General features: G+C 39.8%; 2 protein-coding genes across 2 annotated transcripts in view; one reads left to right on the forward strand and one right to left on the reverse strand.

Moving 5' to 3' along the window:
- The window catches only part of LOC129094705 (cAMP-specific 3',5'-cyclic phosphodiesterase 4D-like), a 71,952-nt gene extending 54,458 nt beyond the window's left edge, over nt 1-17,494 (forward strand). The window contains exons 3-16 of the mRNA XM_054602965.1: nt 3,293-3,484; nt 5,745-5,781; nt 6,141-6,214; nt 6,299-6,348; nt 6,690-6,802; nt 9,050-9,143; nt 12,397-12,569; nt 12,660-12,758; nt 12,981-13,145; nt 13,241-13,340; nt 13,637-13,791; nt 14,261-14,383; nt 15,133-15,315; nt 16,060-17,494. Of these exons, the coding sequence (XP_054458940.1) occupies nt 3,293-3,484; nt 5,745-5,781; nt 6,141-6,214; nt 6,299-6,348; nt 6,690-6,802; nt 9,050-9,143; nt 12,397-12,569; nt 12,660-12,758; nt 12,981-13,145; nt 13,241-13,340; nt 13,637-13,791; nt 14,261-14,383; nt 15,133-15,315; nt 16,060-16,629 (2,128 nt within the window). The 3' untranslated portion in view covers nt 16,630-17,494. The remainder of the gene's footprint in view (nt 1-3,292; nt 3,485-5,744; nt 5,782-6,140; nt 6,215-6,298; nt 6,349-6,689; nt 6,803-9,049; nt 9,144-12,396; nt 12,570-12,659; nt 12,759-12,980; nt 13,146-13,240; nt 13,341-13,636; nt 13,792-14,260; nt 14,384-15,132; nt 15,316-16,059) is intronic.
- Nucleotides 17,495-20,726: 3,232 nt separating this feature from the next.
- ifi30b (IFI30 lysosomal thiol reductase b) lies at nt 20,727-24,539 on the reverse strand. Its single transcript, XM_054602364.1, has 7 exons — nt 24,260-24,539; nt 22,950-23,138; nt 22,799-22,870; nt 22,618-22,707; nt 21,958-22,110; nt 21,271-21,339; nt 20,727-20,941 (listed from the first exon to the last, which is right to left on the reverse strand). Exons 1-7 carry the CDS (start codon nt 24,398-24,400, stop codon nt 20,882-20,884), a joined length of 774 nt encoding a protein of 257 aa, XP_054458339.1. The 5' UTR covers nt 24,401-24,539; the 3' UTR covers nt 20,727-20,881.
- Nucleotides 24,540-27,630: the final 3,091 nt, after the last annotated feature.

Genomic DNA, 27,630 nt, shown 5'->3' on the forward strand with positions numbered 1-27,630 from the left:
ATTTACGTCAGAGAAATGGAAAACAATGCTGGAGGCAGGAGACAGAGCAAGGTCAACTTGTTATGTGTGCTGCAACTGCAAAAGACGCCAGGCTGCCTGTCCGTCTGTACGTTTGTCTGCCTGTCCGTCTGTTTAAAGGGGGAATGCCTGTCTTAGCAATTTGTAGTACCGATGGTATAACAAGTAGTATGCATTGCAGAGGTGGTACCTGAGAAGTGCTCCACAGCTTTATATTTTAAATTGTAAAGAATAATTTTAATACTTATTTGCCCAACTTTTGTCCTTTCTCCCTGTTGGCTTGATATCCTTTACATTTGTTCTACAACTGACATTATTTATCCTTCCTGCGGCAGACATTTGATATGCTCTCAGGGAGCCATATCATTGTCATCTATTGTCTGTTCGATACTACTCAATATTATTTGTGATGGAAAGAAACAAATGCTTGGTACAATTGCATTACGTTACAGAAAAATAATGGAATGTATGTTCCAACTTATTTTACATATTTATTGCACCAGATGGTTTTTAGCCCTACTGTTCTGCATGAAAACTACCAACAAAATACTATTAGGAATGATTAAAAAAAGAGCTCAAATTAACACAATAAAGATTTGAGCAGAGCCTTGTTTATGGGACGTTGCAGTACCACGTTTTCCTCAGTAGTGGGGGCTGTCTCCCTATCAGAAACCTGTTGGCTTCTGCTACTTTTGAATGGGAATGAATGCCATTGATCAGCAGTGAGCTCAGATGAACCTCCAGCTGCTGCTGAGCTCAATGATGAAAATGTATCTGTGAAAATGAAATGCTATCAAAAACATACAAAATCACTGTAAGTCTTCTGCAATATGTAATTATTCAAACTGCCTTTCTCAGTGTCGTCGCGTTTGCATTAATTACTTCATCATATTTTGTGTTAAGAAATCTGTTGTCCAGTCATCTTCGTATACATTTGACCATGTTCAACCGTAGGAGCGGTCATGTACACTGTCAACGTGTCCTTGAGAAGTGATACTCCCACATCCTACCTGCTGAGTAGAAATAAGATATATAAGATATATGATCTTGTATTTCTACTTGGAGTCATATAGAGGCACTCAACCAATTAAAATGAAATAGAAAATCCTTCATGTATATATTCATGAGGAGGGGAGAAATCATCTGCACCCTGCGTGTGTGTGGGGTGGGGGGGTACCTACGTAAGCTCCGTCACAACTCTCCCATTCCCCTCTTTCGATCTATTTATAGCTTCTGACGTCACTGGTCTCCTCTGATGGAGCCTCGTCACGGCCGACTACACTGAGCCAGGGGGAGGGTGAGGGTGTAGCTGGGGTTGGGTGAGGGTGTAGTGGAGTGGTGGGGGTGGGGGTGCTATCATTGAGGTAAGCCCTGCTGCAGCCCTCCCCCTCCCCTCTGCCATGTCACACCAATCAGGTGTGGGATGCTGAGCCACATCACCGTGCTGGATACAGCCTTCTTGATCTCCCCCCACCACCACCACCACCACCACCACCTCGTCCTCCTCTGTGTCTGTGTCACTCTGATTCTGTTCATTATGTCTCTCATTCAGCATCGATTGCATAATAGGCGTCTTTCATTTATCAGGCACTGCTATTGCTGGAGCGCTGGAGGCAGGCTGAGCTAAAAATAGAAACAAAACCAACCTTCCAGTGCTCTTTTGGTGCTCTGTTTCTATTGTTATGACCAAGGAGGAGGAGGGGGTGATTATAACAGATACCAATTGATCTAACTGATACAAAATACATAAAAATACCTTAAAAATACCACTCAAGTATCAACATAATGGTGCTTAAAAATCGAATCACGATACATCATTTTTTTTCATAATCCAATAATGTTTTGCAGTAGAATTCAGGTCATAGAAGAAGTGAATAGTTGTAACCAAGTGGTCGCTCGTTTCATTCTTTTAAAATGAGAGTGCAGTCGTCGAGTCTGTGTGTCCTCGAGCAAGGCACAGGTCCATTGAGGAAATCTAGACCATGGTGAAGCTGAAAAAATTCAAAAAAGGAACTTTCCATGTTAATAAGCTTTAATTCTCCATTACAGTTTCAATTTGGAAGGGAAATTTGGGGTAAAAAAGGAATCCACTGGGTGAATGTTTTCGATACCAAACCGTCTTCAGGCCCTGCAGGCTGAATCCCTCTTGATTGGAAGGATTCAAAGGGATTAAAACAGGTCAGAATCGAGCTGTGGTGCCTTTTAAATACATTCTGACTGAATCCAGCTGGCAAAAAAAAAGCAGACTTTTTTTTTTTTTTTTTTTTTTAATACAATTTCATTTTGATCATTCCAATAAAATACAATTTTGAAAATTATACCTGTAGACGTTAAGCACTTTGTTCAGTTACCGGGGTGCCTTTCATTGCGGAGGCTGCGAAGGGTTGACGCACCACGCATGAAGTCAGCGTTGACGTCATACAGAGAGAGCAGGGGCAAAGATGTGTGTGTGTGTGAGAGTGTGTTCGATTGTGGAAATAAAAGAATAATTACAAGGTCACCACCAGTTTATAAAGACTTCCACAGTCAGGGTAGACATTTTGAAACTAACCTTTTTATCCTTTTCAAACCAAAGTGTTTTGTGCTTGTAATTAAGATGATTTTTCATACTGCCACATGAATATTTACACACATCCTGTTCTTGTGTTACTTTACAATTTCAACTGACTAAGAAACATGCAGCTGTATTTGAAAAACATTTGATATTTGGACATGCAGCACTTTGCATGCTGTACTTCCATGTGTCGTCAGCAGCTGAAAAAGCAGTTTTATATTATGATCAGATTCTTAAGGTATCCATGGTTTGGATCTGAGAGTTAAACAAATAATATCTATTGAGTGCTGTGATCTAGTGTTTGTACTGTAGGTACTTTGGGTGAATGAAACAGAAAATAATAAAACATATTAACAGAAGGCAGCAGCAATGGTAACTGAAGAGATCTGAGAGTTGCATTGTATGTTTTAATCTTCTACTCATTACTCTTTTTTTATATTGATTTTGTTAATTTCTTTATGAACTTGATAACTGCTTTTGTTATGCACTTCTCTTATGATATTGAGGTATGCAAATGTAACTTAAAAGCATCAGCAGTAAAAGTAGCAATAGAAATAGTAACAGTAGCAGAAGTAGTAGTTATTATAATAGTAGCATTAGTCATTCAATTAAAGGAATAATGAACTGAAAAATCATAGCAGTCTGGGCTAACTAGCAGGTGGAAACTACAGAAACAGTAACAATAGTATTTACGTGTTTCTCCTGTCTCCCTCTCTGTAGTTTTGATGTGGAGAATGGCCTGTCGGTGGGTCGCAGTCCACTGGACTCCCAGACGAGCCCGAGTTCTGGTCTGGTACTTCAAGCCAACTTTCCCCACAGCCAACGGCGCGAGTCCTTTCTCTACCGCTCCGACTCAGACTTCGACCTTTCACCCAAAAACATGTCCCGCAACTCGTCCACTGCCAGCGACCTGTGAGTATTTAAAATGTACTTTCTGTGTCATTTTAACGTCAATAAACCAACCAGCCTTTATCCTCCACTTCATGTTCAATTACCAGTCTGGGTTTGCTGATTTGGAGGGAAATATATTTTTGCTTCACAGCGCCAAAAATGAAGTGACTGCTGTTCTTCTAGAAGAAACGGCTACAAACTTTCTGATAACAGCAGATGATGGAAGGCTTGAAAGAGCCTATTATTATTGTTATTTACTATATTTTTTATAATGGTCCAGAGGTACTGGTCCTGGATTCCAACACATTACTTAATCTCTGTGTTTCCCAAGTCACTCAGTAGAAGTGTTCCTCCACAGTGAACATTTTAGGTTAATAATAAACTATTTATGTCACAGTTTTTTTTTAATACCAAAATGGAATACATGTACAAACTTACTTAAACATATTTAAAAAAATTCAACAGATAAATGAAGCTCTAAAGTGTGACTCTTTTATTAGGGAAAGGCACTGATTTTGCATTTCACGCACTTCATTTATAGGTACATTTTACAATATGTAGCATCAGGTCACATGGATCGGATCACTTCTGTTATGAATTGCTGTAGAAACACTGGAAATTATTGTTAATATTTATTCCTGTCCTATTTACACCCTAAAAAGTGCATTGTTGGCATCTGGCTTTAAAGAGGCTTTTGGTATCAGAGCTCATGTTTGGTACGTACAACTAAAGCCAAAACTCAGAAGTAGTTTTTCTTCCAGTTTCTGCCTGTTTATACAGCTAAAGATTTCTCTGTGCAGCTAGCAGTCTTTTTGAAGCCAGAGTGTAAATGGGGCCTCGACCACCAATAGCTGTCGCTGCTTTGTTTTGAAGGGAGGAGGGATTGAAGCATTGGGAAATCAATTGGCTGCCTCGGTGAGACATAGTGTAACGACTGCTGTGATGTGTCTGTCCATCCCTTTGGGCTTTGCCATGTTGTCATGAGTCCAACCTACTACCACCTACGCCTCCACCCCTCCACAGCCCCACCCCCCTTACACGTGACCTTTCTCTTTCTGAGACATATGATGGATGCTCAACTCCAAAGTGATCACCCCTGCAAAGTATTTTTAACCTTCCTTGCAAGCATTTGACAGATGGTGATCTGGTATCACAATTAAAAGCATTTGGTAATTTCAAAATAAAGCTTTTTGATAATTCATTTAACAAAGTGGAAAAAAAACCAAATCTACAGTTATTCAATGTCAAAATGTTTGCTGGACAGGCTGACTCTGACGCTGTACTTTTCACTGGCAGCATGGATTTACCCTAAAGTCTGAATGGTTTTAAGGTACATGTTGAGACCCTAAAGCTTCCAGAAAGTTCTACCTCTCCAAAAGTTGGCTTTCGCAGCACCCCATGCACGAATAACTCCTCACCTTGTCGTACAAATATATATCTTGGAGGCAAACTTTTGTAAGAACAGGAACCAATCTGCATTAAGTGATTTTGAGCCTCATAGGAATACAGGCCAGACATTTGGTTATTTAGTTGTCTATGCTAACTTATTAGCAAATGTTTGTCTACTGACACATCCAGTGGACACAAGGCAAAATTAGTGTGTCTAGCCTCCCAATGTCGCCAATATCAATATTCACCAGCCTTTTAGCTCCACCGACTCTTGAGACAAATACTATAAATGCTGCAGTAGAATGTGACCAATCACTTGGATTAAGTTGTCTTCGTCTTGCCTCTTCTTGTTGGACAGGTAGCAGACACTCAACTTGTCTGAGCTTGTTTGCTGAAAAGACTGCCAGTTTTACACGGCAAGCTTGATTCAAAACCACAGAACCAAAACAATGAGCTACGATTTGTAATTTCTGTCATTTGACTTTATTCTAAAAATGTCACTTATGCAGTATTGATTAATGTTCCTTTGCCAGTTACTAGTGTTTTGTCTCTTTGTCTTATATTGTCTTATTTGAACTTCTATACAGCAGTGGTTCTTTGGTTCTGAGGGTTAACTGTGAGCTGCACATTTTGCCTCTAAGAAATATTTGTATAACTAAAACAATCTCCCCTCCTTATGTCCAGTGTGATATCTGAGACCAACCTAGGGTCGTAACCCACTGTACTCTTCACTCTTCCTTTACATTCCTCACATTAAGATGATGACAACAAACAGACGTGTTTGTTGTCATTGTTTGTGTGTTTGTATTTTAAAGTTATTTTTGTATCACATGGCTTCACACACTGCTTTTTCACTGGATGTCTGTTTTATGTTTGTCTGTGGTTTTCACAGGCATGGAGAAGACATGATTGTGACTCCATTTGCACAGGTTAGTAGAAGTCTGTATTGCTGGTTTTGTATGAGCAGAAATTTCCTAAATGTACTGGGCAATGTCCTCAAATTTGACAAGTCAAAACAAAATACACAATCCAACCCCAGTGGTCAAGTGTCGAAAGTTTGGTTTAGCATTAGGGACAGTAAAACAAAGCACCAAAATATAATTCATTTGTAAATTAAATGGATTTATAAAACTATTTATATGAAATTTTATTCATCTGATTAATTTATAAGTCCATTAAACTGTACTACTGTTTGTACTCCTGATATTAAGGGGACAGCTCTCAGGTGTCTCCATCTAAACCCATTCATACAGCTCGAAAACTGAATCCTCTCTTTTTTCCTCGTTAGGTTCTTGCCAGTCTACGAACAGTGAGAACTAACTTTGGTGTTCTGACACATCTGCAAGATCGTGTAGCAAACAAGTAAGACCTAGGAAAACGGACTGAATGACTGACTGCTTTTTATATTCTCGTTTTACTAACACCTCAACTGTTTACTTGTTCCAGGCGTCCGTCAAGCAGCAACCAGCCGCCCATGTGTAAGCCATGTCTGACAGGTCAGTGTTAATAACCCTGAGATTTATCATGTACAACTGTGAACCATTTCAGTTCGTTCTTTTTTTTTTATGAAGATACTTTACTATATTAATAAACATACCAGACATGTTAAACATTGTGATCTTAATGGGTTTATGCTGTTTATTTAAATGACTGAACCATTGCAGGTGCAAAGCAACGCGCTGGCCAATTTTTCTCAATGATTTCTCAGGTGGTTCTCAGAGGAAACAGTTGTTCATAAGAACTTCACCACACCCCTGGATCGCTTGACAAAGTTCAACATGTGGATGTTTTCACAGCTGACCTGTAACAATTATATGTGTCACCTCTGACCTTTCAGAGGAGCCCTATCAGAAGCTGGCGGTGGAGACATTAGAGGAGCTGGACTGGTGTCTGGACCAATTGGAAACGCTGCAGACGAGGCACTCAGTCGGCGAGATGGCGTCCAATAAGGTGAGAGGACATTTGCCTTGTCTTCATCAAGACTCTTTCAGAATGGGTCAGTGAACAGGTGTATGTAAGCAAAGCTTTTCATATCAAAAAGAGTTTCCAATTAATAACAATTTAATTCTGAGCTTCCCTTTATCAGCTTCCCTTTATCATGACAGCACACAAACCTCTCCCGCTCTATGTTTCTAAATTACAGTGTGTGACAGTAGTTGGATGAACGACTGCAGTCCACACCCTTTCTCCCCGAAGCTAGACCACATCCCCCACCTCCCCCCACCCCACCCTCCCTCTCCGATACCTCCAGGAAAGGACATGTGACTGTGGGAACTTTTTACATTTCCAAACAGGCTTCTTCTCTTCTTGTTCAAACCATTCCTGCTGAGTGTGGAGCAGAACTGAGTGAGCAGCTTGTCAGTAAGCAAGCAAACTTGTCTGCTCATCGTTTTTGGGATTTTTTAGCTCTCGTCTAACATCAACATGAGTGGATTGACATGCCTGCATCGGCTCTCTGCGTTTGTCTGTGCTGGAGACTCAGACAGGTGAGACATGGGAGTGCTGCTGGCTCGTCTTGTTTACATCGGATCTATCGGCTGTGCAGACTCTGCAGGGGGGCTGAATGCTGAGTGAGCGAGCCCGACAGATCTGACTTAGGAACGGTTCTGCAAACTGGCTGAATGTTGAGATTGTGTGTGTGTGTCTATGCATGCGGGTGATTGTTTTGTGTGTGCGTGTGTGTGTGTGTGTGTGTGGGTGATTGTGTGTGTGTGTGTGTGTGTGTCTATGGATGTGGGTGATTGTGAGTGTGTATGAGAAACAGAAATAATGGAAACAAAGGCAGAAGACTATGTTGGAGGGAGTAGCTGACATGATTTTGAGAAATGTAAAATAATTTAAAGCAGTGTTGCAATATGCAATGTGCTGCATGTTTGTTGTAAACATCAAACATTTGAGATAGTGTGTGTGTGTGTGTGTGTGTGTGTGTGTGTGTGTGTGTGTGTGTGTGTGTGTGTGTGTGTGTGTGTGTGTGTGTGTGTGTGTGTGTGTGTGCAGAAAACCTGTGGAAAAAAAGCATGATAGAGGGAGCAGTTGTGTTGAGAAGCTACAGGAGAAGTAAAGCGGATGATAAACAGGCACATTTTGGTTAAAGCGTCAGGATTATGATGTATGTCAGTATGTATGTTTTTGTTTGTGCCCATAGGTATGTCATATAGCAGCCATTGCAGCACTCTCACACCTAGACCCCCCCCCCCCCCCCTCGGTCACCACGTGCCAAAGCTGTTACATAATCAGTGTGGAAGCCACCGCTGCGATAATGTCAGGGGAAACACTAAACACTTTGGTGTTTGAAAAACTTTCACCAATGATTTTTTACAACCACAGTGCAGATTCCTTAACTTATGTTATTAATAAAAGGGTCAATTTGCACTGTAGGCTATGTAGACATAGAAATAAATGAGATAAAATAGTTCTGTAAGCATCAGTCTAAATGTGCTGCAATGCTGGAGTTCCCCCACATGTTGTAGTTTAACTTTCAAACCACAGCAAATATGATGGAGCATACATTTAATCAACCAACCATATAACATTAATGTACTGTAAATACATTACTTACTAATAATGTTTTAATTTAAGCTAAGTTACGTTCAACTTAAAAATATATTTATATGCAGAGCATTTTTAACCGTGTACAATAAAACAGCAAAGATGCCACATCGGGCCAGACGTGAAGTGGGGGGAGGATATCGTGGTGATAGAATCTGTCTACGGACAGACAGACAGACAGACAGAACTATAAACAACTGGAAAAGTACTCAAAACTGGCTCTTTGGTAGTTCACCATATGAAGAAGCCCATGTTGCCGCTATGACTCACACATAGAGTCACAAGGTGAAGACACACAGGAAAGCAACACAGGAAATATTCAGTAAAAGTAAAGTGATGACAACATAGGAAACATAACATGCACCGTTCATACATTGTCTGAAGAATCGAGTTTTTAAAGCTGATTTGTGAAATCCCTTGCAACATAATTACCCTCTTCATAGAGAGGAAGGGGACGGGAACAACACAGGCGAATTATGGTGTAAGTTTGTTGAATCACAAAACCTTCACCATGGTCTCATATGTTAGGTTTTATAAATGTATCACAATTGAGTTTACTTTGTTGAAACATCACTACCTTATAGTGCTACACATGCACCTTTTCTTTGTGAATATTTCAACATGTTTACCTTTGTTATGTCCACACAGTTTAAGAGGATGCTGAACCGCGAGCTGACGCAGCTATCAGAGACGAGCCGCTCAGGGAATCAGGTGTCAGAGTTCATCGCCAACACCTTCCTAGGTGAGTTCTATTGCCAGATGTAAATAAATGAAATTACCTCCACTTTGTGGAAGGGAAGCTGTTGTTACCCCTTTTTAAAGAGTTTATGAGGTCAAGTTAGCTAAAGCTGATGCAGGCAAACACAACAGCGCTGCAGAGAAGTCTACACTGAGAAAAGTTATGATTTTTAGAGAGACGTTGATTCAACTGGTCATTTTGGAGGCTGATGTTTGTGGTGCTGTTGAATTGTATTGCCTTATACTTTGATGTGCACATTTAGTCAACTCTTATTGATATGAATGGTGTGCCCATCAAAAAATCTTTTAAATAAGATAAATTACATATGGTACTATCCCAAACATGTCTGTGGTGCTGGCCAGCTCTGCTAAAAAGAAGAAGTGCATTTGCATAATTGCATTGCCTGTTTCTTATAGGCTGCTCTCAGTTGTATTTTACGAGCATTAAACCAAACTGCTGCACTGCATGGTGTATATGAGGTTGGGGAGAAAATTAAATCTGAAGATTTGGAATAGTTTACTTGTGTTTTTCTGAGCAGAGAAGAAATATGTTATAAAAGGATCAGGGAAGAGAGGAGCAGAAAAGGGGAAAAAAAAGTTATTTTAAATGTAAACCAAGAGGGAGACAAGACATTTTCAATTTAGACACAATGAGGAGAGAATGATTTAAATAAGGATGAGATGGAAGAGGAAATTGAAAGGAAGTTGACAAAATGAGAAGTCAAAGATATGAAATGCAAGATTTTTTGAAAAAGGGAAAGGAAAGAGAGATTGCTTTTGAGGGAAAGGAAGTGAAACAGGAGGATTTATAAAGAAACAGGGAGACTAGAATTTCAGCATTTTCAGGGCTAGAAAAGAGAGGAGGAAGATTTTTTAAAACTGAAAATATAAAGAGAGCATGTTTCTAAAGGAGAGGAAGGATGAGATGACTGTTTATTAAAAGGGAGGAATAGAGAAGGTGAGGATTTTTCCTTCCCTAAAAGAGAAGGAAGCGCAGCGACAGACAGCATTCCCGGACACATTGTGTGGCGTTGTCGTAGCAACAGGGTGCAATATTATTAGACGGCGTGCTGCATCAATAGGAGGCTCAGTCTTCTACAGCCCTGCCGGCAGGATGGAGGTCCAGCCGAACGACGACGATGGAGCTGTCAGTCGGTTGCCGTTTTGACATGAGCGCCTCGGCGTCAAGCCCGACTGCGTTTGGAGATGAACCCCATGGTTTTGAGTGTGAGGAAGAGGAGGCACTGTGAGAGAGGTGAGAGAGCCAGACAGCGCCTCGTGTGACGCTGCCACTCAGGTCTCTCTGCATCCCTATGGTGGCGTGTGTGCTTGTATCTGGGCTCAGATCTGGATTTCATTCCTGCCGTGCTAATTAAAAAAACGTGGATGTGAAATACTAAGGATGATATGTGGACGTGAGGTAAAGCAGGCGGTCTGCGATGTCACAATGGGATCATTATTTCCTTGGTTTGTACAAATACGGATGAGTCATTTTCAACATTATCGTGTATGCCGGGACAGCATCTTTGTGTCAACAAGTCATACGGAGATTATGTTGATGCTGTCGGTGGAAACCTTGTTTTGATCATTTCCATGCTTTAACTTAAAGGATTACGAGCTCCCCTGTCCGTCAGAAAATAAATCTCCAACCTGAAGACGTGATGAAGTCTTTTCAAACCCACATTTGGAAAAGCATGAGAAGCGCTTTGTCATCACGCTCAAGACAATGCTGAGCTCCTGAGAAGCTGACAGGTTTTACCCATCATCCTTAGCTTTCTACTACTGGTGCTCCGATTATATAGCTATATAACTTCATTAAAGCTGCACACATTCCTGTTTGTGGGTGACCTTCTAACCATGGTCTATATACAGTATATACCGTATACACAAATAACATATTTCTTAAAGTTTTTTAAGTTGCAATTACATTTTTCATACTTCATGTTACCTTCAATTTATAATTTATTGATTTTGAGTGATGCAAAGTATAGTTATTCACAGCTTATGCCGAAAAGACACGCAATTGCGTGCTTATCCAATGAAGGCATATTGTTGTGTTGATATAATGAAAGTGACTCATTCATTTACATTTTTATATTTAGGGGAAGATCTGTATGTGACGCCATCTTCACTTTTGGACAGATCTCCTTTAACTTTGACCGTCTTACCGCAGCTGAAAAGATGCACAAATAGACTAGTTTCAGTTCAGCTGTGATCAGTTGGTGTCTAGTGTCTCATTGCTTGCGATTTCATTCTCACTGGCCTACTTATTGTGTTGGTGCTTTGTAGAAGACAGGTTTCATGTTATCACAGACTTTTTGTGACATATGTACAGTAATGCACACATTTGTACAGGCTGTAACATATTAGTATCGGTTATAGTGACAGTAGGTGCAGTACTAGTAGTAGAATTTGTATTAGCTGGTGCAGTCACTAGTTATACTATTTTCAGTGATAGCTTTCGGGATCCTTTAGGGATGAATGATTAAACGCTGACTGTATAAAACTAGTAGTCATATCAGCAGTAATGATAAACATATAAGTAGTTGATAGTAGCAGAATCGTAGTAGTAGTATAGCTACTGTAATAATGGTAGCAGCCATAGTTGGTAGCAGCACTAATTGTACTGGAAATTGAAGGATTAGACAAGTTGAATAATAACAATTATTACAGCAGATGACATCCACTTATGGGTCAAGATAGATCCCCTTCAGAGCGAGTTATATAGGAGCTTTACCTTTAAAATCTTTGTAAACTGAAGCTGGTTAGATGAGACATTGTGTCAGTCTCTACTGGGAGGAGAGGAAAAGAGAGACAATTTGAATAGGACTAATAACTAGTAAACACATCTCATGATTTATGTTACTACTGGTAGGTTTACAGTATGGATTATAACTCATGGTATAATCATTGGTTGCTACCAGCTGAGGTGCATAAAGGCAGAGTCATATCATATTTCTAAACAAGCGTGCATGAAAACCTGGACACCTCCTACACAGATTTACATTTTGTTAAATTCAAGAAGTGGTCATATATTGTTAAAGAACATCAACAGTGCTATAAAAACTTTACAATCACTGTATTCATTTAAATGCAATTGTGTGGATAGGATACCAGTTTGAAATCTGATACTTTCCCATTGAAAATGTGACAGTGTGGCAAAATAGGATCAATCACCAGTCTGAGTATTTGAAATGACTTGGAAGACAGACATATCTATTCAACACTATGCGTCTGTGTTTTTCTACACGTTGCAGAGAAACAACATGACGTGGAGATCCACTCTCCAACTTCTAAGGAGAAGGAGAAGAAGAAGAGGCCAATGTCACAGATCATTGGTGTGAAAAAGGCCACACAGAGTCCGAGCTTAGCACCCGCCTGCATCCCCCGCTTTGGAGTCAGCACACCACACGAGAGCATGCTGGCCAAGGTGGACACTCAGCTCACACACACACACACACACATTACACACACACAGATACACGATGTGTCTTACAGATGACCTGTTTTCCTTCTCCAGGAGGTCGAGGACATTGATCGTTGGGGTCTGGATATATTCAAGATAGCAGAATTTTCAGGAAACCGCCCTCTGACGGTGATCATGTACTCCATCTTCCAGGTAGGAGAATTCCCAAGTCTGAGAATTAGATACATTATAAAAGTTAAAAAGATATAAATTCAGTCTTTTCACATGATATAGACATACATAGGTATAAATGCAGTGTTTTACGCTGTGACCCACCAAATTGGATTATGAAAGAATGTGATGGCTGCAGGCAAACTTTAGGCAATGTCCCCAGCCATTTGAATCATTCTCTCCTCTTCCTCCTCACCCTTCCAGGAGCGAGACCTTCTGAAAACCTTTAAGATCCCAAGTGACACCTTTATCACCTTAATGATGACCTTGGAGGACCACTACCATGGAGACGTAGCTTATCACAACAACATTCATGCAGCTGATGTGGTGCAGTCCATCCACGTCCTCCTGTCCACCCCGGCTTTAGAGGTGAGCTAAGGAAAGTGGTGTTGCTGTAGTTCGTGGTTACGATATAATATCAGTCTATTGTTTTGAATTAATGTCTTTTCTCTTCTTCATCCCAGGCGGTGTTCACAGACCTGGAGATCATGGCTGTTCTGTTTGCCAGTGCCATCCATGATGTCGACCACCCAGGAGTCACCAACCAGTTCCTGATAAACACCAGTAGGTTTCTCTTTGTCTCTGCACACAATTACCACAACATGCTTCAGAACAAAAAACATTTCATACACCTGAGGAGACACAGTTTGGTTTGCTGTGTGCCTCAGTAATCAGGTGATATCTTGACTCTTTTAACTTAACCTGCACCTGAACCGGGTCTGGGTTATATTTCCAGCATGGCACAGGATCTTATTTAGACAGGGCTCCCATTAGCACTGATTCAGATAAACTGTAATTATGTTCGAGGTGTCCTGTTAGACTATTTTAACAATTTAAATCCAACTTCCAACCCACCACAGGTTCAGAGCTGGCACTGATGTACAACGACGCCTCGGTGCTGGAGAATCACCACCTCGCTGTGGGCTTCAAACTGCTGCAAGAAGACAACTGTGACATCTTCCAAAACCTCAGCAAGAAACAGAAAGACTCTCTCCGAAAGATGGTGATTGACATGGTGAGACTGCTGCTGTTTTTAACATGACTCTCTGATATCCGTTTCAGCCGTGCTGTACGTGAACGGCTGCTTCACAGTGAGGCTTTTCATTTCATCATTGTTCATGGTTCAGTAAACTTTGTGTACAGTAAAATTCTGCCGATACAGCAGCTTTATTTATCTGGTCACAGGCTACTTTGAAAAGGCTGCTGGCAAAATATAATAATGTAGTTGATGTAAGTTACAGCTTGCTTTTTTCATCTTCAGCTGTATGGAACAAACAAATGTGGCAAGGCAAAGTTTTGAGAAAGAGGCAACACACAAAAACAGTTTTAAATAATAATATAATATAATTTCATATACACATGGCCTACATCATTCACTAATAACTTTTAAACACTCACAGAACCAGTTGTCTTTAGAAATATAGGAAACAAGAATGCCACATTACGACGTGAGTGACTGACGATGTGTTGAACTTCTTCATAAGGTGCTCGCCACAGATATGTCCAAGCACATGAATTTCCTGGCGGACATGAAGACAATGGTGGAGACCAAGAAGGTGACGAGTCTCGGAGTCCTGCTGCTAGACAACTACTCCGACCGCATCCAGGTGAGAACGCCCTCTGACACTGGATATTTAAATATATATACTGTAGTACTCATAAGTACCTGATACTTTAGAGATGCCATGCAGACAAAATATTAATATATCGCTTTATAAAGTGACACAGTAATTACACATTTTTACCTCATGCTAACTAGTAAACATCACAATGCAAGAAACTGATCATCATTATGACATATTTCACATACAATCCCTCATAAACAGTATTTTGAACAGCAGAGACTTTATATCTAGACTTTATGCTTTTACATTTCAGTCTCAATAAGAGACGTATTTTATCAGCATCAGGGAATTGAGTCAGGATTTAGAAATGGATCATTAATCTGTGGCCATAGTCAGAAACTTTGAATTAATTTTTGCTAAGACGAGCTGTACATAATAAGCAGTATATCTCAGATATTAGCAGCCGCACATTTTCACACCATCCTTCACACACAAAACAAACAAATTGTTCTGCTGTTTGTTGGTTCAACCTGGGAGTAAATGTGAAAGTGCTGCTGCCTGCTGGACACATAGTGGTCATTACATCTGAATAGAGCTCACTACTCTATACTGGATATGTTGAGGTGTTGTCAGAATCAGGACAGGGTTAAAATATCTACTTATGAAATTAAAATAAATACTAGTTATATCTCTCAAGTTATCACTGCTGCTTTTTTTCTGAGCATTTGTTGGTGAGGTTTTGAAAACGGGGCACATTATCAGCAGAGTGTGAATGAGCGTCTGTTCTCCAGGTTCTGCAGAACATGGTCCACTGTGCCGACCTGAGCAACCCAACCAAACCGCTGGAGCTTTACCGCAAGTGGACGGACCGCATCATGGTGGAGTTCTTCACCCAGGGAGATCGAGAGCGGGACAAAGGCATGGAGATCAGTCCCATGTGTGACAAACACAACGCCTCCATAGAGAAGAACCAGGTAACGCCCGCTGACACACAGTGATGTAGGATTATAGTGGAATTGTTATAAACTTCATAGAGTTGAGATGATTTTACAACATGCACGTTAACAACAGAGACATAGAGGCAAAAAAGGCAACATTTTCTAGTAATCTAATGATAAAAAGTAAACATTTCTATGACCATGTTAGTTTTTAATGAATTTCTCAAGTGTCAACACCACATATGCTCCTCCTTTGCTAATGTCCTACCAATCGTTTACACGTTGAACGGCTAGAAGTAAGCACACATAATCCTTATGCTGAATTTATTAATTGGAATGATAGTAGGAAGTTTGTTGGCTTTAGGGGAATTTAAGGGCAGAAATGGAATATAATATTTATAAATATGTTTATTAATGTATTATCACCTGAAACTAAGAATTGTTGTTTTTGCGTTAGCTTAGAATTGGCCTCCCATATTTATATAGTTGCAAATGCAACCTTTAACCTGTCACTACAGAAATTGTTGTATTGAGGCCACACACCCAAGGCCAACTAGATTCAAGTAATACAATAATATCTAGATATGTTTCCCTCTGTCTATTCATATTCATCCAAAATGTCTTCTGGAAACCTTTAACTGCATCCTTTCAGCCTTCGTCTTCACAAGAAAAGCTTTTATGAAGCGGTTTGCCATTTTAATTTGTTTTACATATTTTACTTTTTTCATATATGTGTTGTTTTTTTATTGTTGGAATTATTAATATAATTTCTATGACTAGGTGGGCTTTATCGACTACGTTGTCCACCCTCTTTGGGAGACATGGGCAGACTTGGTGCACCCTGACGCCCAGGACATCCTGGACACTCTGGAGGACAACAGGGAGTGGTATCAGAGCATGATCCCCCGCAGCCCGTCGCCCTCCAGCCCAGAGGAGCACCATCTGGAGGTGATGCCAGGAGGAGGAGCTGTGGGAGCAGGAGGGGCTGTCCCTTCAGGAGGAGGAGGAGGGGACAAGTTCCAGTTTGAACTCACGCTGGAGGAAGAAGAGGAGGATGATGAGGAGATTGAGTCTGACCTGGAGAGCCCCTTAGAGGGGGAGTCCCAGTCGGGTGGGGAGCAGCACCGGGACTCCTCCTCCCCGTCTTTGTCCCCAGACCCCCGCAGCAGCAGCAGCAGCAGCAGGTACCGCCCCCCTTCGCCTCACCCGTCACGGAACCTGAATCTGGCTGCCATGTCGGTGCGGAGCCCCCACAGGACGCTGGCCTCCACGGGTCGGGAAGGCGCCGTCATGGACAGAGAACTGAGCCAGGAGGGCGACGGGGTGGCGTGCCTACGTATGGGCACGTAACAACCAGCACAACCTGCCCCGCCTGACGGACACGAGTAAGGATTATGGAGACAAGGAGGCAGGGCAGGCCTTAATTAACAAAGTCTGTAAAATCACTACAGTCCCTTTACACTGGAGACACCGGCTCTGGAGAACAGAGGGACGTTTCCCCTCTGCTCTATTTTATATTCTAACAAGAAGAATCCTTTCAGCCTCTCTCTGGGTGCCTGATTGACCTTTGTGTCCCGTCCTGCTTTCGTTGTAGCTTGAGTTTAGATCGTCTCTGACAAAGACTGCTGCAATTTAACTGGGAAGAAGAGCGGAGCCAAGGCGAGATTCTCTAGCAAGAACAAAAGGTAAAGGAAATGTCTTCCTCCAAAATAACTGTTTATGACATTCAGACATGAGAATGAGGATCGCTGTGGTCTGACAGGGTCTTGAAATTATTTTGCACCATAGTTTTGATTTAGGACTTCAAATTACTGAGTCCGGATGAAATAAGTGAGTATGAATTATTTTGTTTGAGAATGATGTGAGAGATGAATCATTTTACCAAATACATGATGTAGTTGAGAGAAAATTGATGGACCTAAACCTCAGGGTATGAAGAGAAACATAAATCTAATGTAGCACGGATATAGTGGGTAACCCTCACCTTGACCCTTGAAACTGTCTTTCCTGTTTGATTTACCTCCAAACCAGAGACAACTGAGACTTTGTTTAACCTGTGTGTCTTTTTACATTTAATTAAGCCCTTTAATAGAACATTTGGCATCTGAAGCAATCAAACATTATGTATTTAAACCAGCTTGTAGCACCACAGCGATTAAACACTGAAGCAGACTGGGCCCCAGTCTCACATGTTGAAAACACAAAAGACACCACCTGTATAATTAGTTTAGGCTTTTTTTTTTTTTTTTTTTTTTTAACCTGAGATGGTTTCAAATGGTGTCACTGTTTTAGGGTTTTGAACAGTTCTATGTTGTATGTTTGCTGGTCTTGTCTGTGTTTATGTGCTTGAAAAGCATTTTTTAATCAGAGTGCCTCTGGTCCGCAGTAGCACTTTACCATCTCTGCCCTTCAGCTCTTCTATTCAGTCACACAAAGGGCTTCGTCCTCTGTAGGCCTACTGATCACACAGACACAGTACAGGAGGTCCGACTCGAGGTACCAGAAGGCAGAGCAGGAAACTCACTGGTGATATTTAACTGCAACGTTCTCTGAGATGATGCCAGTTCCTCCTGATAGAAAGTGCACCGTCCAGCCAGGATATGAGCCTCTCTAGATTTTACTGAACCCTCTACATTAATATGATTTGGGCAAAACATGTGAGAACACTCTATTAACAACAATGTATTATCAATGCCTGACAGCAGCACTGAAGCTTTGAGCTGCTGTGATGGGATTTCATTGTGTTATTTTGGGAAAAACTTTTAAGGATATTTCTGTTGTTATTTTATGTTTTTTTTTTTTGTTGAAAACAAATTCCATGAAAAGCTTTTAGTTCATCGCTCAATACCTTTCGACTTCCCTTCTCTGGCTCTCAGACCCAAGACCATTTGTTTCCACGCAGGACGTAAATCTTTTAAAACTAAATATGTTAAGTATTATTTATTTTCATTTTAAAAAGGGAATTGTAGTTTTTATCAAACGTGCCTCTCGACAGGAGTTAACGACTACTTCAGCTGTGGATTAATACACATTTGCTTAGTTATGTATTTACAGCAGCAGGACAGTATATGTGGGATTGATCCAAATCAAACTACAGTGGACAAGTTCTAATTGAAGGAATATGTCTCAACATTGTGGCTCACTGTTGTGTTTTTAATATTTATAGTACAATGGAGGTCTATGGCACAGAGGAATTAGCTACTTCTCAGAAATACTTGTTAGTTTGATGAGTTCATTGTGGGTTTTCATGTCTTTTCATGGGCTTTGTTGACAGTAAGAAAAATATGGAATATCACCACATTTATCCTTTAATTATGACGTGTCATTATATCCTCACGTCGACTGGAGAAGCTCCTCCTTGCTCAAATCTGAAATGAATCCGAGCCTGTTTGTTCCTTTGCTACGACTAGGAGAACAGCTTCAATTAACATATTACACAAACATTTAAACTTCAGCCACAAATGAAAGACCTGTTTGTTGTTTTAAAATGATCTTATAGTTCCAAATAAGTCACCATGGTGTTTCTTTCCTGCCCTGCCGGTATGATCTGTTGTAGAGATCAGAAGTGTCTGAATAGGATCAAACTAAACAGATTGTGTTCCATCAGGTTTCAGTCTTATCTGATAGATAGCGCTCGACTGGGATTACTGTGTGCCATAAGTGTTGAAAACACACAAACACCTGCCAGCCTACGATGCTGTACATTTTTACACTAGAGATTTTAACCTGATGATTGTATCAAAGTCAATGACTTTATAGTGTTAGCTTTTACGAATGATATGTGTTTCCAGTATTTAAAGCAGACCGTTTGTTAGTTCTTGTGCAGCTCATGGTCAGTCTGCTCAGCCCTTTCCTAATCAGATAGCTGATACTTGAGAATGTGTGTAGCTTCAGGATTCCACGTTCAGTCTAGAGCCGTGTTTGTCGCCGTCGCTGAGATAGAAGGACCAGGAAGTAAACAAGCACTACACAAAGACATGGCGTACTTCCTGGTTAGTCGTAGAAGACACTAGTCTATCAGTATTTTATTAACTCAGCTAGTAAGCTTTACTGGTCAGCCTTACATGTGATAGAAGTGGTTGGAGCCTAGTTTAGGAGGACCATTATGCTGTTTTTAACATGCCGAGCCTCACGGCATCGTTTGATCCTAAAAAAACTGCTCATTTCTAGCCTTTAAAAAAACGTTTTAAATGTAAATGTAAGAAATATATGTCTAGTTTCTGTGTTTTCCCGATTACTCACTTCATTTAGTATCCAGTGTCAAAATCCCATGATGAAAATGCCATGACAACCGCATCAGAAGAAAGTAATGTGGATCAAATCTTCTGGATAGTCACAATTGGCCAAAGTTTATACTTGAACACAAAATCTAGTGGGCAGATTGACATAAAGAAACAGATGACGCCTTTATATTTTCTGACCCTTATGGCCCTGGCAGTAAACATGTTTTTGTCTGTTTACATGAAATGCATAGTCATATTGTTTTGTGTAGTCATGAAGATAGCATCCTAGCTTGGATTTAAACTATTGCCGTCTTTCTGAAAAGTATTTTTTTAGTACATGAATCTGATGTGCTGCACAGAGTTTTTAGCTATTGCTAATATTTAACACGTCCCTAGTTGGACTTTTAGAAGTTGGGCTAGTTGGGCTTTTTAAAAAATCTTTTAAAACTTCTGATTCAAAATATTTGTTTTCAGGAAGTATTATACATTATTACTAAAAAAGTTTGACATTTTTACAGCCATACTTTTAATATAAAATTCTTCCATTTTGGGGAAAGAAAACGTGTCAAATCTTTGGGACGAACCGTCGTCATGGCATTTTCATCATGTGGATTTGAAACGTTTAACAATGGATTTCAGTCAGCTGAATGTAGTTTGTAGCTCAGGAATCAAAGGAGTTCCATCGGCATGTTAAAGCACAGCAGTGTAGCTCTTTACAGGAAGACATCGTTGCCACAAAGCGTTAAATGTATGGAGGAGCAGGAGAGACCCTGCTCTCTCTCTCTCTCTCTCTCTGTTAGTGTGTCGCACTGATACTGCCGCCATGTTTATGCTGTCCATGTTTTCTCAGCCCGTGTCGTGCAAACTTCTATAAAGATATTTATTCTTCAAACATGTCTGTCGAGACAAAGTACTGTAACATAGGACATTTGATTTTATGTTCTGGAGCCTAAAAATCAAGTATACTTTAAAAGTATACATATGCCACTCCAATGTTTTTGTCAAAGAAAAATAACTATATTTTTGTTTCTCATTCTAAGCCAAAAGACTCTGGGGAGTTCAGGGTGTTTTAAGTGGAAAATGCCAATAAATAATATGGAAATGTATTCAGACTGGTTGTTTTTATTAAGTTCTTCAAATGGAAATAATGTCAGTCAAAAACTACAGTATGTTTAAAACAAGACAGAAATATTCAACTTTCAAATCTGATACCAAGCGGTACACTAAAAATAAAACATAAAACTATGATCTCACACCCACATTGTTATCAACTACAAACAAAGAACTAAACATATTGATATGATTTTGATGGTGTTATTTGGTACTTTATATATGTTGATTTGCCATTTTCACACATGTTAAAGTGTTTTTCGTTGTGTTCAGCAGAAGCTTCTGTTCAGTCTGACCGGAGCTCCAGTACAGACTGGAGGCTTCACCCCCTGAAGACACAACACACCGTTTCAGTCCAGTTACAATGCACAAAACTGACTTTAACAGGTTAATAATAACTGTCAAATATACTGACAAAATTAGCAATTTAGTGATTAAACATGTTGTCATGTTGAGCAGTAATAAACAAATATATAGGCTCAGTTTATTATCTTAATTTCAAGGTAATCAATTCCTCTCACTCTCAGGCTTAAGTTATAACTTCAACCTTTGGAGAAGATTTCCCAAAGTAAATCACATGTATTTCTACCAGCACCAATATCTCAAATAAGTAAATAAATTAATAGGAGTCAGAGTAACGAGGAAAAACAGTCCTCACCTTGTAGAGTTGGCAAACCAAGTGGAAGAGAGACGACATGGCCTTGTCCTCATTCTCCTCTGTGTATTCCTGAAACACACAAACAGTTTATGATCCTTCAATCAGATACAACGTTTAGTCCTCTTTACATGTGAACTGTTCGAAGCTTCATCAGAAGCTCTTGAATACCGACAGAAACAAGCAGTGTACAGTTTAATCCTAAACTACATTTCCATGATGAATATAAGAATTCCATTAGATAATCATTTGACTAGATTATTGGACCAGAGTTCCTTCTTATTCAACCTGCACTTTTTCATCTCCAACTCACTGAAATGAGATTAGAATTGGGTTCAATATTCATACACTCAAAACTTCGTTCTGCGGTTTACAGTGATATGCAATCTTTTGGACAATATGTGCTAAAAAAATAAACTATGATTCCTATTAAAATAAAGAATCTACTCAGATGCATTCAGTAAAATTTGAACAACATGCAAACCCAGTGTAAGACTGAAACATTATATCCTGTGCAGCTCAGACTTCATATTCAGGTTGTCACTACAATGTTTTCAACATTATAAATTAGTTCACAAGTGTTATTATGCCCCTTTAGTCAAGAAAAGCAGAAGTGAGAACTTTTTTTTAACTTTACATCTTTGTAACACTTCAGTACATCCATCAATCAGAGAGTACAGAGTGTTTTACCCCGTTGAAGGTGACCCAGGGGACGTGCGTGTGTGCGGGCTTCAGCGCTCGGGTCATGACAGCGTTGGCGTGCATCAGCCGGTGTCCCAGACCTCCCTTCAAACAGGAGTCCACACTCGACCAGGAGACGGAGGGAGCAAACAGCTGGAGACACTGAGACAGAGCATCAGCAACAGTACGCAGCCATTAGATTAAATAATAAGTGTTTCCTCACTGCAGACCTCATCACTGTCACCTATACTGTAGACGGACATGTCCGTCCTGATGATTTTCATGCCTTTTGTCTGATGTTTTGAGAGTTTTTACACTCGGGTCCTGAAGAAACGTAATTTCATTAGGATTTTATTTTCTAATTTTCATATCAAATTTCTTTAAAGTAATGAGAATCTGACCAGGTGATTGGAGTCATATCAAAAAGTTGTTGCAAAGCTTTCAGTGGATTCAGATCAGCTGATCTCTGATTAAACAAAACACCATTACAATAATTACTGTCAAGTTGTACTTTCAGTTTTGAAAAGCTGTAGATGGGATTTCAGGTACGTTTCCCTTTGTTTACCTTACAAATAGTTTGGTTTAGATTTGAATAGCATGGGATGTTCTTTAAAACTTTTCTCTTTTGCAAATAATAGAAAGGCTTGAGTTTATTCTTTAGGTACTCACAGGCTGGGCAGCGTTGAGAACATTTGCAGCCGACTCCATGCAGTCGATGATCTGAAATGCTGAGTGTCCCGTTAAATGGATGATACAGGCCTGAGGAACGGATCAATAAATCCAACGTCATCATGTTGTGTATTCATTTAAATGTGACAGAGCTTCAGCATAGGTGAGGAATGATTCAAACCTCAATCATGTTTCCTCGGCATTCAGGCTCTCCATGCTGACAGGTGAAGGGAGAATTTGCTGATGGGATTTCCTACAAGAAAGGTGTCAAATTTAAGTAGACATGTGATGATATTAATTTATTTTTCAGCAGAGGACGTGGATCAGTGTACCTTAGCGTTCCCATACGGGACCAAAGTGATGGTCATGATGTCCTGCAGCATCGTCCAGGTGGGGAAGAGCTGTTGTGTGAGGAAGACTCTGCAGGCCGGACACAAACTCTCATAGTACAGAATGACAGATACCGGAGGAACCGTCTGGTTCGGTCTGGTAGCATTCACTTCCATACACTGTTTCTGAACCTACACGAGGAAAATAAAATAAATAAATAAATAAAACAGACAGTTAATTTAGTTTCTGACGTGTCGAATTAAATTTGTTTTAATTGTTTTTCAGGGAATTCAAAAAAAGATTCAAAAAAGGAAAAAGTGAAATAAAATCTGTTTCTACAATATAATCAAGTGAGATCCTGATACAACTAATTAAATACACAATAACTATTTTTTAGTATAACATGAAAAGGAGTGCACAATTTTTATCCATCCTCTGATTCTAAAGTAAAATTGTACCAGATTACATTACAAAAACATTTAGACTGTTTAGATTCACTAAAACAGCTAAAACTCCAGCTACTACTTACTCCTGACTTGTTTTATTGTAAACTGAACTTTGTGGTGTCAAACAAGCATTTTTTAGACATCAGTGCCAATGGGCATTTTATTTTTGTCATTTGTATACACTGAGTCTGCAGCTTCACTTTCAAAGTAAAATAAACTGTTGTGTTTTTTGCACTCAACTGATTAAGAGTTTGTTTGATTTGAGCCAGAGCTGCCGGTCACATGAAGAACCTCTGGTCTTCAATTTCTGAAGCATGACTCTCATTAAAACACAGACAAGGATGTTTTCCTGTTTGGGACGAAGACACTCACCGACAATATCAATAACAAGGTTCTCATTTATCTGCGTTAAATTAATCACAGTTCTCAGAGAATTTACGCTTTTCCTTTTATATATATATATATATATATTATATATATAATATATAACTGTATTAAATATTGATATTTTCATAATGCAAATTCTCACTCGAATAAAACTCAAAAGGCCTGGAATTCGATCAAAAGATAAAAAGAAAAGAAGAAAATTGAATAATAATAAAATATCTTTAAGTATTTGGCTGTTTTTTTTCCTATTTTGCAAGAGAATACAGCTGTATAAAACTTCACATTTCAAAACATTTTAACAGTGTTTTAAGCAATAATGAGTAAAGAACATCCCACTGAGAGAAACATTATATCAAGCACTTATTTTTACACATTATCGAAAAATTAATTGATTGTGTTTACTATTAATGTGCATATTTACGCATTTTCTAAATGGACTCGTGTCCATATACTCCATGCAGTGCGTTTGTTCTACTCACATTGCACGCTATGGCTATCTCCAGGGAGCGACACCACTGAGACGGCGGGTACCGGCAGGCTGGTTTAGGGTGAGACATCCCGGAGCTCCTCCGGACGGTCCCGAGGAGTAAAAACACGGCCAACAGTGCTGACAGCTTCATGTTTGATACCAAGAGTCAGAGTAGTAACCGAGGACGAATAACTAAGAGCTGCTCCTCCTCACAGCCGCACAATCCGCTGATTAACTCCAGGTGTGATTGACTGCTGCTGCCTTCAGAGATCCTCGGAAAGATCAAGCTTCTGGCTCCGTGAATATGTGAAAACCGAGAACAAATAATATATGGCTGCTCAAAAATGAGGGTTGATTAGTTTTGTTAAATGGTGAAGAATGACGTTTAGTAGTTATTGACAAATATGCGTGATGATACACAACAACAACAAAAAAACATGATATAATGGGTGTATTAAAATAGGCAATGGGGATGAAGCCTCCACATGAAGTAAACATACTGGTATTATGGTTATTCGCCTCCATCTGGTGGTGACATATGAGCAGAACAAATAAATAGGAAATTGTGTGGTTTTAACCAAATAGTCATAGACCCAATCCCAATGTCCCCCCTAAAGCCATAAACCCTGAACCCTGACGCCACATGTCAAATGGTTGAGTGGAAACGGCTCTAAAGGCTTGAAATGGTGTAAATACAAATGGGACACCACTTTGCTGCCAGACATCACATTACCATGATAAAGTCACACCATGCTATGTTCAATTGTGAGTATTTATTTCACACTTTTTACTCTCTGATTTCAATGTCTACCAGGCTTGCCTCAGGAAATGAGAGGTAATTGTCAATTCATCTATTTACATGTTTTTGTAAAAACAGCTTCAATAACAAAGATAAATGTTTGATGAATAAAGCTGTGTAATAGAGTATGTTTGCATTCCTCTGCTTTCATGTGTTTTTCTGTACCATCTTTAATCAGTCATGTTTCTGTGTAAATTGAATACGTCAGGCTGAACATCTGCCGTACTCTTTGTTTACCTTTTTTTTTTTTTTTTTTAAGTCCCCGGCTTGGACCCTTCCACTGGTAACCCCATGTGCAACATCACATTGATATGAATTATGGGTTAATCCCTTGGACAAAGTCAGCAGGAATGAAGATTTACAATAAGTGTTTATAAAGGGCTCAAAATGTCTGGGAGAGCCCTCACACACTCCACGATTTGACAGTGGGACAGGCCTAAACCCTCACAGACATTGCGGGAACGCTCCTCTGAGTCCGAGAGTGTGGAGATTGGGATAGGGCCCTTGTCAGGAAAAAGCAGAAAAGCGTCTGATGTCTATATTTTACTGCTAGACTGTTTCAACATCAGATCGTTTGACATGCCATAGTAGGAACAGCAAAGGTGTATTCAATAACATTGAGTATTAATAGGAGAGGCCTTGGTACTGTGCATGCTGGCTCACTGAGAGACCTAATGGTACAGAGCCATCGGGCATGTTATCAACTTCACCTTTATTTTTATATTAATATGTAAACCAACAGGTTGTATATTGACTTTAACTGAAGTAGAGTTTGAAAAGCAGGGCCTGCTGGGAACTGTAGTTATTCACTGTTAATCCCCAAAAAATGTATTTGTTGAATTGATGAATTGATGATGTGCTTACATTTTTACAAGTTACAATTGCAGATACATTAAGGTCACAATGAGGGTACAAAATCCTCGGGACGTGTTTCAGCTTAGAGGAGAAATCGATTAGCGGACCATGAGAAAGCCGTTAAGAGGTGCGGAACGATGTGTACGCCATCTTGGATTTTGGAATTCGCGAAGCGGTCCATTTACCTACACCCCGGTTCTGCGGGTCGTTTATGTTACTTCACAAGTGTTTCAGAAACATTTACTAGCCCTATCGCCTGTTTGCGTTTTTATTATTAACCGAATAAGTAACTCGTATTCTTTTAATTTAAGTCTGGCTGCTCAAAAAGCCACCATGACGTGTGAACGCTTCACCTACAACGTCAACGGTGCCGACGTTAAACGAGAGCAAACCGCTGCGGACCGGAGCAGGAACATGCGGCCAGCGGCTCAGCCCAAGTCAGACAAAAATGGCGTTAGGGAAGCTACTAAGAAAATGGTGATTGACAACGCATCAGTTTTGGGTTTTAAACACAATTAATCACCAAAATGGTGCTGTACCTAGTGAGCTGAAAGCTAATGGTTTCTCACCAACAGAGTCTAACTGTAGCCTGTGACAGCGGGACATCACGACCTGACTGACTGACTGTCTGACTGACTGACTAATGAACTGTTGACCAACAGGTGTGTCAGCGTCGAACTACTTAAGTACATTTTTGAGGTAAGGTTACTCGTACTTGACTTTAGTATTCACATTTTCTGCTACTTTTTATTCTTCAAATCCACTACATTTCAGAAGTAAAAATTTAAAAATGTGACTCCGCTACATTAAGTGTTATATAAAAAATGATATTACACTTTATCCATCCTCGGAGGTAAATTCACAAGCCACCCACCAGTGAATATGAACTCATTACAACCTGCTGCAACATAAAAGTGGGGCTGGCACATAAATGCACTAGAACAGTGGTTCTCAACCTTTTTTCAGTGATGTACCCCCTGTGAAATACTTTTTCAGCCAAGTACCCCCTAACCAGCGCAAAGCATTTTTGGTTGAAAAAGAGATGTAATACACAGCGCTCTGCCATCAGTGTCTGATTTATTAAACTGTCAACACTGAAGATTGCATTGTTGCATTGAATTCAGTTTATGAACTTACACTTATATTTTATTAAATATTTATTAAATAACTATTTTTAAAGGATTTTTGAATGGATGCTAATTTTAAATATATATTTTTTAAATCTCACGTACCCCCTGGAGTGCCTTCATGTACCCCTAGGGGTACACGTACCCCCATTTGAGAACCACTGCACTAGAACATATAGATACACTGCAGTTTACATATGGTAGCCCATGTTGCTCTTTGGAAGTGGTAAATGTTTTTACGATGCTGTGAGTCTAGTTGCAGCTTTTCAAGTTGCTTAGGTAGATATTTAATTATTTGGCCTATGCACAGTACATGTTAAAATCTAGGTTGTAGGTTGTTGTTTAAACATTAAAATTGTTTACACAGTAAATCAATGGCGGAAGGCATGTTGTGTTTTGGAATATTCCATTTAACCATATTTAAGTCCCACTGATTTTGAAATCTGTTTTGCAACGGAGACCTGGAGTATTATTTCTACATAGTACAGTAAATCAATGTGCAGTAAATCAATGTGCAGTAAATCCGCTAGATGCTTGTAAATCCACAGTATGTGGTACAGCACATGATGTATTAATTGTGTGTTTTGCTCTAAATCTAGT

The sequence above is a fragment of the Anoplopoma fimbria genome, chromosome 8, assembly GCF_027596085.1.
Source record: "Anoplopoma fimbria isolate UVic2021 breed Golden Eagle Sablefish chromosome 8, Afim_UVic_2022, whole genome shotgun sequence".
Taxonomy (NCBI): domain Eukaryota; kingdom Metazoa; phylum Chordata; class Actinopteri; order Perciformes; family Anoplopomatidae; genus Anoplopoma; species Anoplopoma fimbria.